This window comes from Sander vitreus, chromosome 22 (genome assembly GCF_031162955.1).
Source record: "Sander vitreus isolate 19-12246 chromosome 22, sanVit1, whole genome shotgun sequence".
Lineage (NCBI taxonomy): Eukaryota > Metazoa > Chordata > Actinopteri > Perciformes > Percidae > Sander > Sander vitreus.
In genome coordinates, this window is record NC_135876.1 from 11833137 (window position 1) to 11853938 (window position 20802).

A 20802-nucleotide genomic window follows, 5' to 3' on the forward strand; every position below is an offset into this window, starting at 1 on the left:
ATCTCTTTATTGGAGGGAGAGGGCGAGAGAGAGAGAGAGAGAGAGAGAGAGAGAGAGAGAGATACAAGCAGAGAGGAACAGAGAGAGAGAGAGAGAGAGAGAGAGAGAAAGAGAAAGAGAGAGATACAGGCAGAGAGGAACAGAGCGAGAGGGAGGAGGAGAGGGAGGGGGTGAGAGTGAGAGTGTGAGATAGAGTCCGTGCAGCCAGACTCCTCTTCGCCAGTCTTCAACTGCTAAGCGAGTCTGACGGACCGACTGGCGTTACCGCCAACCCGCTGTTTTTCTGAGTGTTTCCTCTCCCTCTCCCGTTCTGCTGCGTCCACACCGGCCGTGAAGATGTACCGGTACCGTCCTGTCCAGGGATTGACGTTGTTATTGCCGGTCGCTTTGTGGATTTTCAGCCATGCCAACTGCGTGCACGGAGCTTTGCCAACAACCCGTAAGTTGTTATTCTTAATTTTTGGATGTGTCTCCCATGCCGCGCTGAACGGGTGAGTCTGGATATGAGCAGACCGAGTTCGTCTCTGGAGCAGAACAGTAGAGGCAGGGAGGTGCGCTTAACGGCGGGGCTGCAGGTGTCCCCACGGCGGTGCCAGCTAGGGCTATTGGGAGCTTAAGAGCCACGCTGCACCGGGGAAAGGGTGAGGAAGGGGGGGGGGGGGGGGGGGTTACCTTCTGAGTTTAGACCTACACGTGTTAACTCCTCGGGATCTCTGGTCCATTGATTTTAGCGCCCGTGTGTCAGTTGAGGTTTGCTGTCTTTTTTGCGGTCACAATCATTGGGCAGAGTGCATTTGAGAGACCAACAGTTTCACTAATTGCTAATTCTTTGTTTAGCTCTTTCGGGATTATATAAAAAATAAATTAGGCTATGTAAAATCATTGTATTTGTTCTCAGACCATTGCACTGGATTTGCCAAAATTAAATCCAATACAGATGTTTCGTTGAATCTACAAATTTGTAGGAAGGAGTTATGGTATAATGGACTTTGTGGCAGCAAAGCAGTGAGTCTAGTGAACCCAGAGGCACGTAAAAAAATTCAAATTTTGAGCCTATTACTTGTGCAGTCTAATTTAGGTTGTTCATTAAGTTTCGATGCCATTTGAATTTTGATTAGTCTCTCCTCTATTACGAGGTCTGGGCCTATTTTAACCAACTTTATTTTTCAGCAAACGGTCACAGGAAGACTTGGAGACAACTTATACAGTTTAGATGGTAATACAAAGGAAACAAATCTATTTTGCTTGATTAAAGCACATTTAAGATTTGGAATACCCGAGGATGATCTTTTTTAGCTTATCAAGTAGTAACAACCTGTAATGTTAGTATCGATAGTTAGTTTACAAATTACCAGAAATAGCGTAGCCTTATTTTGATATTCCAAATTGATAAAAGTCAAAGGGATTCACGGCATTTACTGTAGGCTTATTTATCATATTTATTGGTATGGTATTTACCGTGGTAGGCCTATATTTTGAAACGTATCATCTCCCTAATATATGTAAGCTTTAATGTGCTATAATCGGTCCTGTCCAACTTAAAATGACCATTTATGTTTGGTTCTGTATTTTCCTGGAATCATCCACACTTGGTTCGGTTCTATTCCGATGTTTCTGACGGTGACTGAGCCAGTGTGACTGTGTGACTGATTTCCCCCGGTGATCGCCAGGGCTTCTCGGGTCCCGGATGAATGTGTTCGGGGACGCGCCTCATTAATCATCCCGTCCGACAGACAACAACGGTGCGATGGCACCGCGAGCCGTTTGCGCGTGCGTGCACAGATGCGTATGTGTGTGCTAGTCAGCGAGCGTTACAGAGGAGAAAAGAGAGACGGAGAGTAATAGGAGATGGGCAGTGCGTTTTTCTTTCACAAAGCTGTTGCTCCTAAGAGCTACCTCACAGCGAATATGTGTCATAGTGACAACACTTTATAAAACTTTATTGATCCCTTTATGGAAATCCTCAGTCCTCTTGATCCCGTCAATTGGCAGGTCTGACTGGGTCAGCATCAGTGTCCCCAGAGCAAGTAGAGACCAGTGTCTTGTTAAAGAAAACATCAGCTGCATGGGGCCTTTTGATTTAAAGACTTGTAATGAATAAAATATAAACCATTTAGACCTGTTGAATCTTTCAAACTACAATGGCTAGTGACTAATGACTAGTCTATGTAAAAGATTCTAATATATAAATGTATGCTATTAAAACATTTAGGCTAGGACACAACATTTGCAAGCCCCATACGTATTTTAAAGTGATATTGCAAGAGGCAATAATAAGAAAGAAAAAAGTCACTGTAAACTTAGGGTTATGTCAATTCTTCTATAAACATATACTACATACCATTTATGCATATCTTAAACAAAAATCCGACAACATGTATCAATCACTCTGTCGATATATATTGCATTACAAAATATAAGACAACAATACGACACAACAGGAATATCAAAGTGCGGAGAAGGATCAGGGTAGGATTTGCAAGATGGAAGGTAAGAGAGACAGTGAGACAGTGAGAGAGAGAGAGAGAGAGAGAGAGAGAGAGAGAGAGAGAGAGACTAACAGCATGTTGAATTGGACCAGCAGTTCCACCCCTAAGCTTAAATCTGAGTGCTGACTTTATCCCTCCTCAGGGACTAGATGTGAAACACTTGGGGGAATAGACAATGTCATTGTGACCAGTGGTCTGAGGCATGGACTAAAAAAGATTAACATCTCCATCCTGCAAACATACTCACAGACTAAAAGGCAATGGGCTGGTTGACCCATTGACTGTGTGGAGTCTCCAAAGTGCACACTGAAAAGGCTTCTATTAGGTATTTATAGCAATAAAAGAAAGAGACAGAGAGAGCAATAGAGACACAGTTATTGTGTTTTACCCATTTGGATATGGATTTATATTCATGTTAATTTATATGTTCATGCATGTATGGTTCCACAAATGATTGTTTGTTAAAACATAATCCAGGGTTTTTTTCCTACACAAGCTTGGCCTAAAGCATCTGTCAGTTTTATTTCAGCATCACTTAATTTGCTAGCACAGTGGTATCAGTGCTGATCATCTATTGCAGTCCGGAAAAATTAAATGAACACGCACACCACACACACACACACACACACACACACACACACACAAATACAACACTCATAAGTTGTCACTCTATAGTATGTAAATGTGTTGTTGTGGTGTGTCTGAGGCAAGGTCTCTCACCGCCTACTATGATGTCATAATCATCGGGACATTCATTTTTCCATTTGCAATTCAAATCAACACGTTTCTCTGATGAAGATGGTTCACGTGGCAACTATCTGACAGGAATATCAGGTAAACTAAACTTTACACCGTTTAGCGTTAGCTGTCAGCATTTTAACCGTGTTTAATCCAGCTACTAGCTAGCGGTAGGCTAACGTTAGCTGCTGTCGAGTATAGTGTTAACTAGCGTCACATGCAGCGGTGTTTGTGTTGCCTGTCGTCTGTTTCAGAGCATCAGAGAGAAGTGCAGACATATCAGTGGCAGCAGATTTCGCTAGCCAGGGTTGGCAGGAAGAAGATTTTTACAAGTAAATGTTCTAATTAATGATCCAGGCAGAACATTCTCGTCTCCCTCCTTCATTTTACAGTCGAATGGTGGCTAGAACGGCACCGTGTCAAACGTCAATATGGAATGGATTAAGCTGCGTTATTTTGACAGCCCTAATATATATATATATATATATATATATATATATATATATATATATATATATATATATATATATATTAGCTCTCCTGCACTGCAACACTGCTAGTCATTGCTCCCTTTGTAAAGGACAGTTAACTTTTTTAACATTCTCAGCACCAGTGTGTGAAAATTAAAGGATGTGCCTTTAAGTCAGTGTGTTAGTGACACTGTGGGTGGCTAAATGGGATGCCCCTAGAGCCTGTCTGATTTAGAATCAGATTAGCCTTTTCTCATCTCATTAAGCATGCCAGGCCATTTGACATAGACATCAGTTTGGTTGCACCTGCAGGGCCACACAGGGCAAGACAGGGTTTCCTGTTCTACAATATAATTCATTATACCATTTGAAAATAAACTGTGGCTGATCCAAAGCAGCTAAAACAATAATCTGCTATGTCTTACAGTCCCACTTCATTAACATTGGTTAAAGCAGTATTTCTAATTTCTACTGTTAACAAACGAGTCAAATGTCAATGGAATATTGCTATAATTTTATAAAACCAACACATTAACCAACAAACAGGTAAACCTGATGCATGTTGTAGCCCTGTATTTTGTCTGTGTGTTTGTATGTGTGTGATGGCTCCCAGTTGGTGGTGGTAATTAGAGCTGGAGGAAGCAGACTGGTTTGGCTCAGATCAGATCAGCTCAGTGCTTGTTGTTTAGCGTTGTTTGGCCCCTGTATATTTTATGTGTGCACCTGCCTGTGTTTTGGGTGTGTGTGTTTGTCAACATTGGTAGATTTATCATGCATTGCTTCAAGTGAGTCAGAGTTGGGAGACAAGGTCTAGTTGTAAATTGCCATTTTTCTAGTCTGCCCTGTCCTCTTCTGTCTAAATTGCCCTCTTCTTCCTAGTTTAAAAAAAATAAAAATAAATCTATTGCTCCTCTGCACTAGGGATGTCACGAGAACTGGTACTGCGGTACCAAGCCTGTACCAAAATTCTCAAAAAACGTGACGGTACTCGTTTTTCTACATTACCGTAGGTACCGAGGGATGCAATTCTTCCGGACCTGCCTGGGGCACTATACGCCTACAAGTGTTCTAGTCTGCTGCTAAATGCTAGTGAAGAAGAGGAAAGCCGACTGACAGCAAAACAGAGCACCTCATCTCAGTTGCCATGCACGACTGCTTGACCCGACCGCAGTCAGCCTCTGGCTTTACTGTACATCTACAGCAACGGCTTTCCCGACTTCACCTGGAGCTTCCAAACAGAAAGTAAATCTGTTTCTCTCTGCCGTTGTCTGTCACAGCCAGCTCCTGACATTAGCTAACTTTAGAGCTTGTTTTAGCGGACCTCTGTAATGTCAGTTAAGTTCACTTTAACAAGCCCAGTTCTATGTGAAAAACAACAACAACAGCAGAGATAAACAGATGTAACTAAACATGCTTGCTGTCTCAGAGTTCCAGGTGAATTCATGGAAGACGTTACCGTACGCTGGCTGTGTGGTGATGCCAGGCTTTCTGTTGGTGTTTTTCCACTCCACAAAAACACCAACAGAAAGTTGACAGAGAAGAAAAACTCACCCTGAAAAAAGAGTGACATGACACTGTCCTCCCCCCTAAGTGTTAGCCCTGTTATCCTCAAATACACGTGGGATTGTGTATTTTGGCATGGGATTTATTGTTTGGTTTTTATTTATTTTTACTGTGGTATCAAATTGGATATCGTGTACTCACACATCTTTTTTCCAAATTCTCCTTCCAGCTTCCCCTTGCTCTTCTAGCCTGGCTTTATCCCTAACTACCCCTGATGATTCTTTGCTCCCTCCTACTCCTCCCCCTTAATCTTCTGATTCCCCAGTCTTTCTCATTATTTAATTCTGTTTTATTCCCCTCTTGCCTACTGCCCTTTTACTTGTCCCTAACTATCTCTAATTCTCTCTCTCTCCCTACTTGGCTCTCCTCAGTGGTTTTATCATGGGGCCATAATCACTTTCCTCCCTCTTTGTATTTTTCTTCTTTTTTCATCTACACAGTCTCTCTCACAATATGTCCCCTTCTTGTTCCACTCCTGATTACTAATATGTTTGATAAAAAAACTCCCCTCTAACCATTTTGTAAGGGAGAAATGTGATGCGTCTGCTTGTGCATGCAAACTCTAAAAGCAGCACCTACTCTGTGTTTCCACTGCAACACCCAGACTGACATGGATCACAGCCACACAGACACACAGACACACAGTGTTCTTCTCTTTTAGTCTCATACAGCTCTTAACATTTGCTTGCCCCATCAGGGTATGAACATTTTATCTAAACTAAACATGAATTCATGACAGTGCTTTTGAGACAAAAATGCTTGACCTATAATCCACTGCTTTTCACTTTATTTTCATAACACAAGGAATGAGAATTGCTTCATTTCACAGCAGCCCATATTAAATAAAATGTATTTGACTTGAAAAGGATATCTTAACAACATACATGGTAACACTTATGATACAACACGCAAGTCAACTGACAAGCCTTCACCCTTCAAAATATATATTCAAACATGCTGATTTTCTTATTAATGGCATAGATAAAAGGAAAAAATATATTGTAATAGTTAGAAACAAATTGTCAGAGCATCAAAACTGTTTTCTTCTTTTCTATTCCCCTGTCTATTTCCAGCTTTATACTTGGAGTGCTGGATAGGTCTCCTTGAAGAATTTAAATTTCTCTCTTGAAAGTGAATGCTACTGCGAGGCTATCTGTTTCATCATGGGAGCAAGGCCACAGTGATATAAATGTGCCCTGACAAGTCATGCAGCATAATTCCCTTAACAATGTCAGTAACGTAACACACACACACATACACACACACACACACACACACACACACACACACACACACGCATATACAGTATGTGCATGCATGCTTCTCTGTATAAGACAGTGTTAAGTGTGTGTGTCTGTGTGTGTCTGCGTGTGTGTGTGTGTGTGTGTGTGTGTGTGTGTGTGTGGCTCTGAAAGTTATTCTAGTGGAATGTGTTCTCATTAGAACCCGTCAGAATCTGTCCACCTCGTTAGACAAGGGTCTCTGAGATCGAGAGAGGGCTGGCAGGATAGGGAGAGGAAGAGAGAAAAACAAGAGAAGAGGCGGCATTTATCAGAAAAGAGAGAAGGATGAGGAGAGACAGCTCCAGGAAAAATGGTCAGGAGGCGAGGATTTTCTCTGACACCTTGTCGGTCAATATAACCATTGTTATTTTAATCTGTAGCTACATCAGAATTGCATTAGTCAGAAAATGGATCGGGCTATGTAACCTAAAATTGCACTTCACTTTGGTGATACCCGTCTTTTTTACAACTTGATTGATCATATAATAGCCTCCATAATTGCTTTTTGTGTGACTATCCACTTAAAATCCGCTTATTGTACATCTTCGTCATCATCATTGTCGTCATCGTCATCATTATCGTCATCATTATCATCATCATCATCATCATCATCATCATCATCATTTTTTAAAAATTTGTCTCTACTAGTGCAGTGCCTGTTTGGAACGGGCCAATTGTTTAGCGTGTGGTATTGCTGCTTGTGACTTTCTCCAGAACCATTGTACCCCAAAATAACTTAATATGCAACTTACCTACTAACTTACTGTGTGTGTACTTCTACTTCCGAAGGAAAACGTTGCACTACTACATTTACCTATCAGAGAAATATTACTGCATGGCGCACCGCCATGAGTCCATGAGGCAAATGTCTGTGATTACTCTACATTTTAATTGTGTTATATTGTGATATAAAATCGGATTCTGCAACTCCACCCATCCTTTCTGTTATGAGAGCCAATTAGCTAAACATCTGCGTTCATCAACCATCAGAACTGTTTGATATCTAGTGTCGTCAAAAATATTTTTTTTGAAGGGTAGACTTGGAAGAGCCAGCGTTTTTTCCCATCGACCTTTATTGTGCGGCCGTTTAGTTTTATTCACAGTTTATTAGTATACAATATCTAACCCTGTCCAAACTGCTCCAAATTAAACCCCAAGTTCATTGGGTTCACGCACACACACACACACACACACACACACACACACACACACACACACACACACACACACACACAGCCATACTCTCGATTTTTTTTAGTTAGATAGGACCTACAGTATAAACACAAAGTGTCAGGGGATACGCAATGAAAAAAAGATATATGATAAAATAAAATGAAACCAAATGAAATCTGAATAACAGTAAAGAAATGTTAGAAATAAAAGAGCAGCTAATCTTGCTTCAAGATTTTAGTTTAGAAATCCACCCAGAGTCATTTGAGTTGGGCAGGTAAACCTGCCCCATCAACAGACTGTATAGAGGTTTACATTATATTGTGACTTTCCAGCCTTTGAAACTTCTGAACCTTATCAATAATTGTAAATGTTGCAGGTGTACCATGAAGCACATTCTGCTACTGTGTTTTTTTGCTTCAATATATTTATAAACCAATTTTATTGGACACATTTGATTTGCCCTTTCCAAAGCAGTCACCATGCTTTCCTACGGAAAAGGATTAGGGCCACATGTGAAACAATTTATTGAGTTTTGAGTTTAAAGTCAGAATTCTGAGAAAAAGTCAGAATTCTGACTTCAATCTCAGAACTCAAATACATTTTTCACATGTGGCCCTAATCCTCTTCCGCACTTTCCCATGTTTGTCCATTTTTCTTTTTATAATTTACATATCAAGTGAGGAGACACAGGACTTCAAAATTGGCACTAATTGAACCTGTAGGAAACCATCTGTATTTAGTTGTGAACTCCTTGTTGTTGTCCAGTTGATTTTGTTGTGAGTCTAAAATAGGCTGAGAGGTTTTCCAAAACTGTACAGAATGGAGTTTAAATGTTGTTTGTTTTAGCCTCTAATGTACCAGTAAATCACTAAGAGGAAGCTAAAAGATAGGGTACAACATCCGGCCTCGACTAATCTTGGGGGAATGCCAGAATTGAGCTGCACCAGGATACTGGAGGTCTTAGAAAGAGCATGTAAGTAAACCTGACCCAAATCATCAGTGTCAAATCAACAGTCAAAAGCAGCACAAAGTAAAACTGGGAAGTCACCTCTGTCAGTGGCAGGGAGAAAGTTTAGACATACTGACTAGAACGTAGTGTTGTACATGCTCTTGAAGAACCTCCAATGCTAGGGAGTAGCAAGCTGCAGCCAGAGACCGAATCCAAGACACTGTCATGGTGGCCAAGCACTTCTAGTCAGGTGGCTTTGGTCTTTTGTTTTAAAGGTCTCAGCTACACTCACCAATTGTTTACGCAACAGGTAACTAACAATGTATACTAATACTAGAGGCACTATATTACTTGACAGAATAATAACATCAATGTATTATTGCTTGTTTTAATTGGTAGTGATAAAAGTATAGCATTTATTGAAAACAAATGCTGTTTGTTCAATTTACAGTGGCATTTTATTGTTTCAGTACATATTGCTGTTTTAAAGCACAGCCTCTCATTAGTCATTGATTTATTTTGTATTTGACCTTCCTGGTTTTGGTGACTGGGTGCAGTAGTTCGAGTTTACTTGCCACATGGAGGCAGTAAACTCCTCAGTGGTCTGTTCTGGGATTGCTCCCCAGACCATTCTTTTTTTGTTATATCTTTTTTGCTTTGTGATTGCTTGAAATCCAAGCTGATTGTTCCCCAGCTAATGTCCGACTGGTTTTAAATTTGTGCACTAGAATAAGGGAAATATAAGAATAGCTATAGTCATTATTTTGACCTTTGAGCTTATCTAGCATGACTGCTGTGTTTCTTGACTTGGAAAGCAAGAGTCGTCCAAAGTAACAAGTATATGCACAAAAAGGAAAGTCAGTACTTCCATGGTTCTCTGCAAGACAACGGTGGATTGCTCCCTCCAGGTTGAGAGCAAGTTACTGCTCCAAGCGATGGAGGTTAAGTATCTCCGGGTCTTGTTGGTGGACAGGTGGTTTGGTTTGGCGTCAGTAGTGATGCAGGCTTTGTGTCGTTGTGGTGAAGAGGGAGCTCTCGATTTACAAGTCCATCTACGTTCCGACCCTCTCCTGTGGTCATGTGCTTTGGGTAGTGACTGAAAGAATGAGATCACGGATACAAGCAGCCAGAATAAGTTTCCTCCATAGGGTGTCTGAGCTCAGTCTTAGTGATAGAGTAAAGAGCTCAGACATCCAAAGGGAGCTTGAAGTAGACCCGCCGCTACTTTGTGTTGAAAGAGGCCCATTAAGGTGGTTCAGGCATTTGATCAGGCTGACTTCTGGGCCCCTTGCGTTTGAGGTTTTCCGGGCAAGTCTAACTGGTAAGAGGCACCTGTGGTTAGACCTAGAACACTCAGAAATGATATATCTCATCTGACCTGGGAACGCCTGGGGCTTCCCCAGGTACAGCTGGAAAATGTTGTTGGGGAGAGGGATGTCTGGAATACTTTGCTTAGCCTGGACCCAACCCTGGATAAGAAAGAAGATGAAAAGGGATGGATGGATGTTGATGGCATGGATAACACTGATTAATCATACATACATTATTTAGTCAAAGAGAGTACATTACATTGTGATTACAGTGATGTAATGAGACTTTGAGCTAAGTACATTATCTAATTAGTTATTGCTCATGTAAAAATAATCAGCACACATTATGAAGTCATTAGCCCAGAGTTTGCCGGTGATCTAGCAATAAAAAGTTGTAATCCTCCATTTATATAGAGTTGCATCGAACGTATTGTCAGTGGATAATTAAACTGTTGCTTTTGCTTGTCTCCCTCTTTGAGTTTAACCTATATTTTAGCAACATTAACCCTTTGATCTGACATGCCTGATGGTTAACATGATGAATCTGGGGATTACACATTAAAAACTGCAGCACATCTGTCCAACTGTCTGCACAAACACACAGACACACACACACACACACACACACACACACACACACACACACACACACACACACACACACACACACACACACAACTCAGTGATATTGAGTCTCACCATTTCTTTCACTCTCCCATCTTTTTGTCACACCATAAATACAGTAGGTAGCATAGTCAAAATGTGTGTATATGTGTGTGAGAGAGCGAGTTTGTGTGTTTGTCAGACAGCGCATGTACGTACATGTGCATATGCACAAGTCCCTTTCTGTTATAATGGATGTTGGAAATCTAGCCACCAGCTCATGTGGAAGAGTGTGGTGGAAAAGGGCATTGCTAAGACAAATGTTGTTATTACTCTCAGCCTTTGCATTCAATTTGTTTTTTAAGCCGCTTGAATACCCCATTTACAGCCCAAGATTAAGTGAATTAATCTTTGGGCTACTTCCATTGAAGAAACAATCCTCCTTTTTCTCTTTAGACTCAGAGGAAAAGAACAGAGGCAGAATGGGAAGATACTGTAGCCAGCCAGTCACTTGGAAAACATAACATGTGTATTTGTGTGTGTGTGTGTGTGTGTGTGTGTGTGTGTGTGTGTGTGTGTGTGTGTGTGTGTATCTCTATTTCAGTATAGTGAAGCTACAATGTATGAATTTGTGTGTCCTGACGCATGACGTGTGTGTGTGCGCATTACTTGGTCTGTGTGTGTGTGTGTGTGTGTGTGTCTCACTGTGGTGAATGTATGAGTGTTTGTGAAAATGAAGAAGAAAGATATAAAATTAGGAGGCGAAGAACTGTAACTGGAAAAGCAAACTGGAGTTGGTCTGCCTTATTTAAAACAGCATTTGTGCGTGCGTGCGTGCGTGCGTCCATGTTTTTATGTACTTTATATTTTTCCCTGATCCCGATCAGAGTTCTTTAATATTCGTGTCTGCCAATAACAAGTCCAATCTGCTACTTATATTTACCTAAATATTGAATAAATATTTATCTGACACATAGCAGATGTAGCCCTCTAAATTTGCTCCCCCCTTTTTTTTTACTAGCTAATTGATCCAAATACTGAAGGTCCTGATTCAGATGTTGCTTACTGTAGAGTAATAAATTATATTAAGGAAGGTTTCCCTGAAAGAATGTGACTACTGAAGCTAACGTCATGTGCCGCACTAGAGAGAAACAAAAACAGTCTCGATTTTACACTGGTGTTAAAAAGTGATGCTTTATTTATTATAAACTATCTTTGGTAGAATATAGACACGGCTTGCAGAGAGCACACAAACCCAACAACAGCCAAATTTAATTTTGGCCTCCCATCAAGTTACTTGCTGAGTCAATGTTAATTAGCAACAACTGATATGACCTGCCGTGGCTACTGTCTGCCTAAAGCGATGGGCTGCACCATCTAAACATTAGGCTCGGCTCTGATACCGATCCTTAGGATCATCTCGGGACATCCCTAGTAATTGTGCATGTGTACCTCTGCTCATATGTGCATGTAAAGTAAGGTTGGACAATTCTTGATGAAATGAAAGCACAATTTATTTGGTAAGAATTGAGATCACAATTCTCTCATGAGTCTCAGGTAAAGTGTTTGCACTTTTAGATTTATTGTCTTCAAAAGTATCCTAAAAAGAAACAAAGCAATCACATGGGTATTTATTAAAATACCAACACGGTCAACAACGTACCTTCACATTAACAAAACAATTGCTATACCTATCTATCTACGCATCTACATCCCCAATCAATCCACAATTGGGAGTTGGAGAATATAGTGTGTGTAATGGAAGTAGATTCACACAACTTCTTTAGTTTCCATACACAGCAGTTTAGTTGAGAAGGATTGTTTCGAAACTAAATGTAAGTAGGATAACACTTGCTATTCAGTTAGTTTAAATAATTTGTGCAGAAGATGGAATAACAAATAGGATCTTGCAATGGGCAATTGACACCAAATGTAATGTAACTATACATATGCATTCATGTATGCCTCTTTTGCTAATTAACTTTTGCTAACATCTCTCTTTAATAACGTAATAACACAGGGTGTAGCCTAGGCTATTTAGCTTACTGAGTGTGTCCCCACAAACAGCCAGACTGTTAAAAAAGCTACATACTAGGGTTATGTCCGCCTCCCATACATAACCGCGACCAAAGATTGGACACACTTTGCTGCGACCCAGCCTGACTTCACAGATAGCTTTGTGGCTAATTTTATTGGTTGCATGTTAGCCAAGTGGTAGGTACAGGAAGAGTCTGTCTTAAAGTGCATTTGTGCGTGCAACATTATTCATGCAGCCCTAATTTATAGTACATGTGCAGAAAGTCTATTTGTACATAGTCTGTACTGCAAACCATCTGCCTTGGCTTTAACACATCTTTGTGTACAGCATATGTGTCAATGTGTATGTTGCTGTATAGCAGGGGCTAGGTGTGTGAGGAAGTGTGGACACTTGTGTGATAAAAAATAGCTTTACATGTATAAAATGAAGAAAAAGAGAGAGTTGATGCAAGATGTGGAAGTGGTCTATTAGCTCTGGTTCAAGGTGCTGTTACAGTGTAAGCTAAGATTAGTCAGACAGGGGTCACGGCTTCCTCTTTAGACCCTTTCTTTCACCTGCCTTCTCTCTGCCTTCCTCTATATTTTTCTTTCACTGCAGCTTTCTCTGTCGTTTTTTTCTCTCTTGGTGCCCATTTGTCGTTGTCTAGGTGCTCTTCTCTCTCCTTCTGTCATTTTTCTCTTTCGTACTTTAGACTGTTTATTCACACAGGTTGCCTCTTACTCTTACCCACTTCATTCTGCTTTCTCTCTATTAAATGCCACATTGTTCCTGTCTCTTTTTACATTGCTTCCCCATTCATATCTTCAGTAATCTGACTTTCCTTACCATTTTGTCTCTCCTTATCTTGCCATCTGTACCCATATCTTTATGTACATTTCACCTCTCCCTTAAGCTGTCTAGATTATCAGGTCTAAACAACACTGACTTGTGTCAAAAGCAGCAAGCCTTGGTTTGGTGACCTGGGGCCCATTTCAGAAAGCAGGTTTAGTGAAAACTCTGAGTTTGTTAACCCTGAGACGAGGGAAACTCTGGGTTTTCTGTTTCAGAAAAAGAGGTAACTTAACCTCAGAGTCAGTTACTATGGTAACTGAGTCTGTGAACCTAACCTGGTCGGGAGCAGGTTTTCTTCAAGAAACCTCCAGTTTCTCTCAGTCTCCTCCCTCTGACACAGCGCACATTCATTTCCTCATTCATTCATTCAGTCTGTATCAGGCACATTTTAGCGCAGTCTGTTATCTGCATGAATTAAAAAAAACAACAGTGTTGGTTTATTAACTGTGTTAGGCAGACTATAAAGCTTTTTTTCTCAAAACATGGCATTCTTCATCATCCCGTTGATGAAGAAGCGAGATGGAGAAGGGTTTGTGTAGTGTTCCCTGGACACAAACCAGTAAGAGACATTAAAAAGGAGTTCCACATGATTGCAGGTGAATGATGTAACCCCTTTTAAATAAAAGATTAGGAATTATGATTATGTTAACGATGGTGCTGCAGCCTCAGAATGGGAGCAGTAGGGCTTGGACTTTTTCGCCCGCAGTATTGCACCTAAATGAAATAGATTATAGGTTCAATACCATTTCACCAGTAATATTATACTTATGATTAAATATGATATTAATACACTATATTGGAACTTACGCATTTACTCTAGCAGCAATTTTCTCCCACGCAAATTCTCTCTCTTTTGCAGCAGCCACTGTGTTGCTTTTTTAACGAAATGCATGTTCAAACTCACTGTATGTGCGCATGAGTATTTCCGCCGACCCGTTTGTTTGTGGTTGTTACCATGGTGAATCATAGTATCATGGCTCCATTCATGCTGTCTTTATATTGTGGTGGTGCACGCGTGTGAACGTACTCTGAGTTGATTGAACCAACTCAAATCAGCTGTGCTGAAACCGAAAACTCAGTTTCCCATCTCAGGGTAAATCAACTCAGACATCAGGGTTAGACTCAGAGTTTGTTAAACCTCTTTCCTGAAACGGGCCCCATGACACTGATGCTGGGCCAACAGCTCCTCTCATGTCAGCTTTGCAGCATTAAGATAAAATAACAGACGCACCAGAAAATAAGGCTTAAAATACTTTACATCTGTTATTTTCTTCTGTCAATAAATGTCACTAATTATAACAATTTTTCTGTATTTTGGTGTCAGGCCATTGGCCCATTATATAGACGCTTTCAGAAACTATGTCCTCGATTCTTCTTGCTTGTTCCTTTTGCTCTTTATCAATCAACTAATATTTAGAATGAGCAGTCCCTAAAAATACTATTCTTGTATAGTTTGCATTTGATTAGTCAGTGATTTTCATTACTGCCTCTACCTCTGCATTTACTTGTTCAATTAAATGTATGTCAGCTGCTTAGACTCTTTTAGCGTACTGGAACTGTGGTCAAAGAATTCATCCATGATCCAGATTCTGCCTGGAAAAATAGAGTAACGTTCCTTGGTTCTTGAAAGAGTTTCAGTTTCTGGGAAATTGTTTCTGTATTGGAATATATGTTTCTTTTTCTGCCACCACCCCTCCTCCCACATACCATACAATCTGTTAATATGCTCTTCAGCTATACTTCCGGTTAATCCTGGCCTTTGTGGAAAGAGGTCAAATTACTAATAAATATACCCCATTGTGTTGAACATGTCAGGGTTTTGGTATTGTTCTGTCTTATTGTGGTAGTCTTGTTTTTCTGTTATGTTCTGTTTCCTGTTTTTATTTTGTAGTCTGTCTTGTCTCCCTTGTCTTGTCTAGCTTTCTTCCTGTCTTTGTTTGTTTCCCGCCTTTTTGATTGTTCTGCCCCACCCTGATTTGTTTCACCTGTTGTGTCACCTGTCCAGTGTTAGTCCTCGTTACCTGGTGTATTTAGTTCCTGTTCTGTCTTTGTCTCTTGTCAGATCATTGTATTTTGTTGCGTGCTGTTTCTGTATGTTGGAGTCTGTGTTTTGTTTGTTTCCTGCCTGGCTACCTTCCAGAGGACATTTTGTGTAAGACTGTTTTTGTTTTAATAAATTACTTCTAAACTGCATTTGGGTCCAATCCTCGCCACACACTTGACAGATCAAGAATGAGCTCAACTGAGAGCTGCTGAAAGTGTCAAAGACAATATTAAAGACAGAAGCACAGCTGTATGGGTTGATCCTTTAGCAGCTCAGTTGATTCATTTGGAATTTCATTAATTCCCCATTAAACTGTTGGTTAATGAGTGCAACACATTTAAATTCACGGTGCGCTTCACATTTCCAGATTGTGATTCCAAATGGAAATATTTGGGAATTTAGTTTTAATATCATTTAATAAATGCTCATCCTGTCTGCTGGCAAATCTATTAGTTGTCTAGAGATGAAATGATGGTGGCCATCATGGAGGGGATTACAGCATGGCTGATCGCACATCAGTTTCAGGTCTTTAATCTGTGTCTGGGATGAGCAGAGATGCTGACTGAGTACATGGCGGAGAGAAACGCACACACACACACACACACACACAAATAGGCAGGCAGGTAGACAGTAAACATCAAATCTGATTCATAGATTTATCTACTCAGGCAGCAACCTACCATGTGCACATCTGAGTATGAATGGGTTAGCGAGTGTGTGCATGTGCTCACAAGTTTGTCTGTGCAGGTTTCTCTATGTGTTGTTTAGGGAATTCACAATCACATGCAACACACACACACACACACAGTGCAGCAGAAGTATTCTCTGCTTTTTACTAAGGAGGCAGAAAAGTGTGCTATCGATTGACTGTGAGAGCAGAGAAGAGACACATGCTCTTTGGCATTCTTTGAAGGACACGGTGCAAAGTGCTGCCCTAAAAGCTCAGTGTGGGGTCTGATTCTTTGGCTGGTTGTGAAGCTAGTGTAGTTTGTGCATCGAGGTGTGCAGTCATGAGTTTATCCCTGGCGGTCAATGGCATAGGCAGTCAGCTTTGCTGACAAATGGTGGTGGCCAGTAGAGCAAAATAATCTTTATTTGTATTGTTATTCATTGTTTTTAGAATAGTTCCCTTGTATTCATGGTGCTTATCCTATCAGTTGTTTAATTTAATAATCACATTATCTTTATCATTACATTATATATTTACATGAACACAGTTCATTCATCAACTCAACGTTTTTTATTTTCCAACAAAGTCACTTTTTTTTTGTTTTTTATTATAATTTTTAATTATTGGCATTTTTTTACATCCAACATGCTAATTCATAATTAAATATTATTCAAAATTGAATTGTTATTCAAATGGCCATTTGAAAAGTCCTCTGCCCTACTCTCCTTTTCTCTCTGTCTTCTGGATTGCTCAAACTCAATCAGGCAATCACACTTACACCTGTACTCTATATACACACACACCTGTACTCTATATACACACACACACACACACACACACACCTGTACTCTACAGGTGCTGGTCATATAATTAGAATATCATGAAAAAGTTGATTTATTTCAGTAATTCCATTCAAAAAGTGAAACTTGTATAATGTATACATTCATTCCACACAGACTGATATATTTCAAGTGTTTATTTCTTTTAATTTTGATGATTATAACTGACAACTAATGAAAACCCCAAATTCAGTATCTCAGAAAATTAGAATATTACTTAAGACCAATACAAAAAAAGGATTTTTAGAAATGTTGGCCAACTGAAAAGTATGAACATGAAAAGTATGAGCATGTACAGCACTCAGTACTTAGTTGGGGCTCCTTTTGCCTGAATTACTGCAGCAATGCGGCGTGGCATGGAGTCGATCAGTCTGTGGCACTGCTCAGGTGTTATGAGAGCCCAGGTTGCTCTGATAGTGGCCTTCAGCTCTTCTGCATTGTTGGGTCTGGCGTATTGCATCATCCTCTTCACAATACCCCATAGATTTTCTATAGGGTTAAGGTCAGGCGAGTTTGCTGGCCAATTAAGAACAGGGATACCATGGTCCTTAAACCAGGTACTGGTAGCTTTGGCACTGTGTGCAGGTGCCAAGTCCTGTTGGAAAATGAAATCTGCATCTCCATAAAGTTGGTCAGCAGCAGGAAGCATGAAGTGCTCTAAAACTTCCTGGTAGACGGCTGCGTTGACCCTGGACCTCAGAAAACACAGTGGACCAACACCAGCAGATGACATGGCACCCCAAACCATCACTGACTGTGGAAACTCTCCTCTCTTCCTCCAGACTCTGGGACCTTGATTTCCAAAGGAAATGCAAAATTTACTTTCATCAGAGAACATAACTTTGGACCACTCAGCAGCAGTCCAGTCCTTTTTGTCTTTAGCCCAGGCGAGACGCTTCTGACGCTGTGTCTTTTTCAGGAGTGGCTTGACACAAGGAATGGGACAGCTGAAACCCATGTCTTGCATACATCTGTGCGTGGTGGTTCTTGAAGCACTGACTCCAGCTGCAGTCCACTCTTTGTGAATCTCCCCCACATTTTTGAATGGGTTTTGTTTCACAATCCTCTCTAGTGTGCGGTTATCCCTATTGCTTGTACACTTTTTTCTACTACATCTTTTCCTTCCCTTCACCTCTCTATTAATGTGCTTGGACACAGAGCTTTGTGAATAGCCAGCCTCTTTAGCAATGACATTTTGTGTCTTGCCCTCCTTGTGCAAGGTGTCAATGGTCGTTTTTTGGACAGCTGTCAAGTCAGCAGTCTTCCCCGTGATTGTGTAGCCTACAGAACTAGACTGAGGGACCATTTAAAGGCCTTTGCATGTGTTTTGAGTTAATTAGCTGATTAGCGTGTGGCACCAGGTGTCTTCAGTATTGAACCTTTTCACAATATTCTAATTTTCTGAGATACTGAATTTGGGGTTTTCATTAGTTGTCAGTTCTAATCATCAAAAGTAAAAGAAATAAACACTTGAAATATACCAGTCTGTGTGGAATGAATGTATACATTATACAAGTTTCACTTTTTGAATGGAATTACTGAAATAAATCAACTTTTTCATGATATTCTAATTATATAACCAGCAGCTGTATATACACACACATAGACAGAGACACAAACTCAGTGGGCTACTTTCATTTCCAAGATGAAGGGGGGAATGGGAGAGAGGAACAGAGGATAAGGGCACTGGAAGTGTTGTGTTTAGTCAGCAGAGTCTCAGCCAGCTAATGGACAGACAGGCCACAGACTCTCCCTGAATAGGATCCAAAACCATTAGCAACTCGCACACTTCAAAGGGTGGTAATGGGTGATCCTGTGAAACCATCCTAGTGTTGTGCATGTGTGTGTCTTATTTACCTCTCTGCATTCTTGTTGTACATTATGGCTTGTCTGTGCTTGTGAGGTTCAGAGCGTTAATACCATGACTCCCCCATGAAGACAGGTTGATGTAGACATAAATTATTAAAAATACGACAGTGGGGTTTTCACCTGGAATCTTCAATGATATTGTATCGATGAGCCCACTATGTGCTAAACGTAGGATGTTAAACTTGTTGTGTTTTTCTGTTTGTAGCTGCTGAGGATATGTAGATTGATTAGAATTAAATGGAGTATCATCTGTAGATGGGTTATTGTAAATACATTTGTAGAAGTGGAATTAGGTAGTATACAAGCATGGTGACATGTATTGACCAACAAACCAAAAGTGAAAACCTTGAATACCTTTCGGCCTATATAGGCCTTTGTCTGCTAAATAAATAGGTTCACCTTATTTCTTTAGCCATGTAAGCTGCATGCAGAGTGAAATATCTTGACATCTATTGAATGGATTGCCATGATAATTTGTACAGGCATTCATGGTTCTCCGAGGATAAAACAGACTGACCATTCTTCTAGCGCCACCATCAAAAGCAAAAGTTTCTTAATTCAAACTTTTGGTTTTGATTGATTACCTGTAAAACTAATTGACATTTTTATAAGCAGCAGCTGTACTTAGTGTTTTGTGGCAGCAAATGTTAGCATGCTAACATGCTATACTAAGATGGAAAGTACAGCCTCACAGAGCTGCAGACTCTTATGGCGTTAGTGTTTCAGCCGCGATTTTCAGTGGTCCGTCTCATGCACATCTAACCCAACGCTTTAATCAATCCAGCTGTCTACACAGACTGTGTAACAAATTGCATTTAACTAGCACTATATGCAAAACGTATTATACGAAAAAATGCCAGTGACCTACACTCAATACTGTGCCTGAACGCATCCTGTGTAGACACAGTCAGAGCACAGATGTGCTCACGTTACACCTCCCTTGGTGGACATGGTGTTATGGCATGTCTACACAGGAAGCGTTTCAGCTCTGTTTTTCATGTTTCACTTACGCTATATGCTCTTTAAACGCAACCCGAATCACATTTTTTTTCAAGTATATTTTCTTCCATATTGGCCTACACTCATTACATTGCCTGTACACGACACAAACAGAGATCTAAAGCTGTTGCTGCTCTGCTAACCTGCTGCTTATGCTACACTTTATGTGCAGATGTGGTGTTAGTCTTTATAATAAGAAAACAATTATGCTCTAATGACCTTTCACTTAAGCACTTTTGCACTATAAGCATTTTATGTAATGTGTAAAAGTTCCTTTTTTCGAATCTCAGCCTATTGGATGTAGGCCTACAGTACCTATAGGCACTATCAGCAGGGTGCTGACTTTTTTAATTCTATTGTTATGCTAATGTTGGGTCCATGCAGCTGAAAAAAGAAGTTGAACAGTTTAATAATACTGGTTCAGTGTTTAACTTGGTCTATGTTGGCTTTTTGTAGTAATGTGATTCCTTAAATGTCATGTAACAGATTCAGCACAGAAGGTCACTGTCCACTGTGCCCTGTAAACTCCTTAGATGGTATAAACTGCACTCTGATCTGATACCATGGAAAGTATTTGTGGGTGCATGTGAAAGGAGTAATTATGCTCAAGTGGGATTCCAAAAACAAACAAATCTACCTAGTACATGCCAATGTCTTTCCCTTGTCCTCTGTCTTTGATATTTATTACCGCTCTTCCAGCCCGCCCCCCCCCCCGCCCCCCCCAGGGGCACAGGGAAAGGAAAAAGGGTGGGGGGGGGGGCTTTTTCCTTTCCCTGTGCCTCATGTTTCCTTTCCCATATCTTTGTCCTTTCAACTGTTCTGTTTGCTAATTGACACCCATGTGAAAGAGGGAAATTACTTAATCACACTATCTGAAATCAATTTCTCATATATCCAGTTGTATAGTGTACGACTGATAGCAGCTTATCCGCAA

General features: G+C 40.5%; 1 protein-coding gene across 1 annotated transcript in view; it reads left to right on the forward strand.

The window, feature by feature from the left end:
• The first annotated feature begins 336 nt into the window (after positions 1 to 336).
• cntnap2a (contactin associated protein 2a) overlaps positions 337 to 20802 on the forward strand; it is a 349283-nt gene continuing 328817 nt past the window's right edge. Inside the window, exon 1 of the mRNA XM_078280725.1 lies at positions 337 to 439. Within this exon, the coding sequence (XP_078136851.1) occupies positions 337 to 439 (103 nt within the window). The remainder of the gene's footprint in view (positions 440 to 20802) is intronic.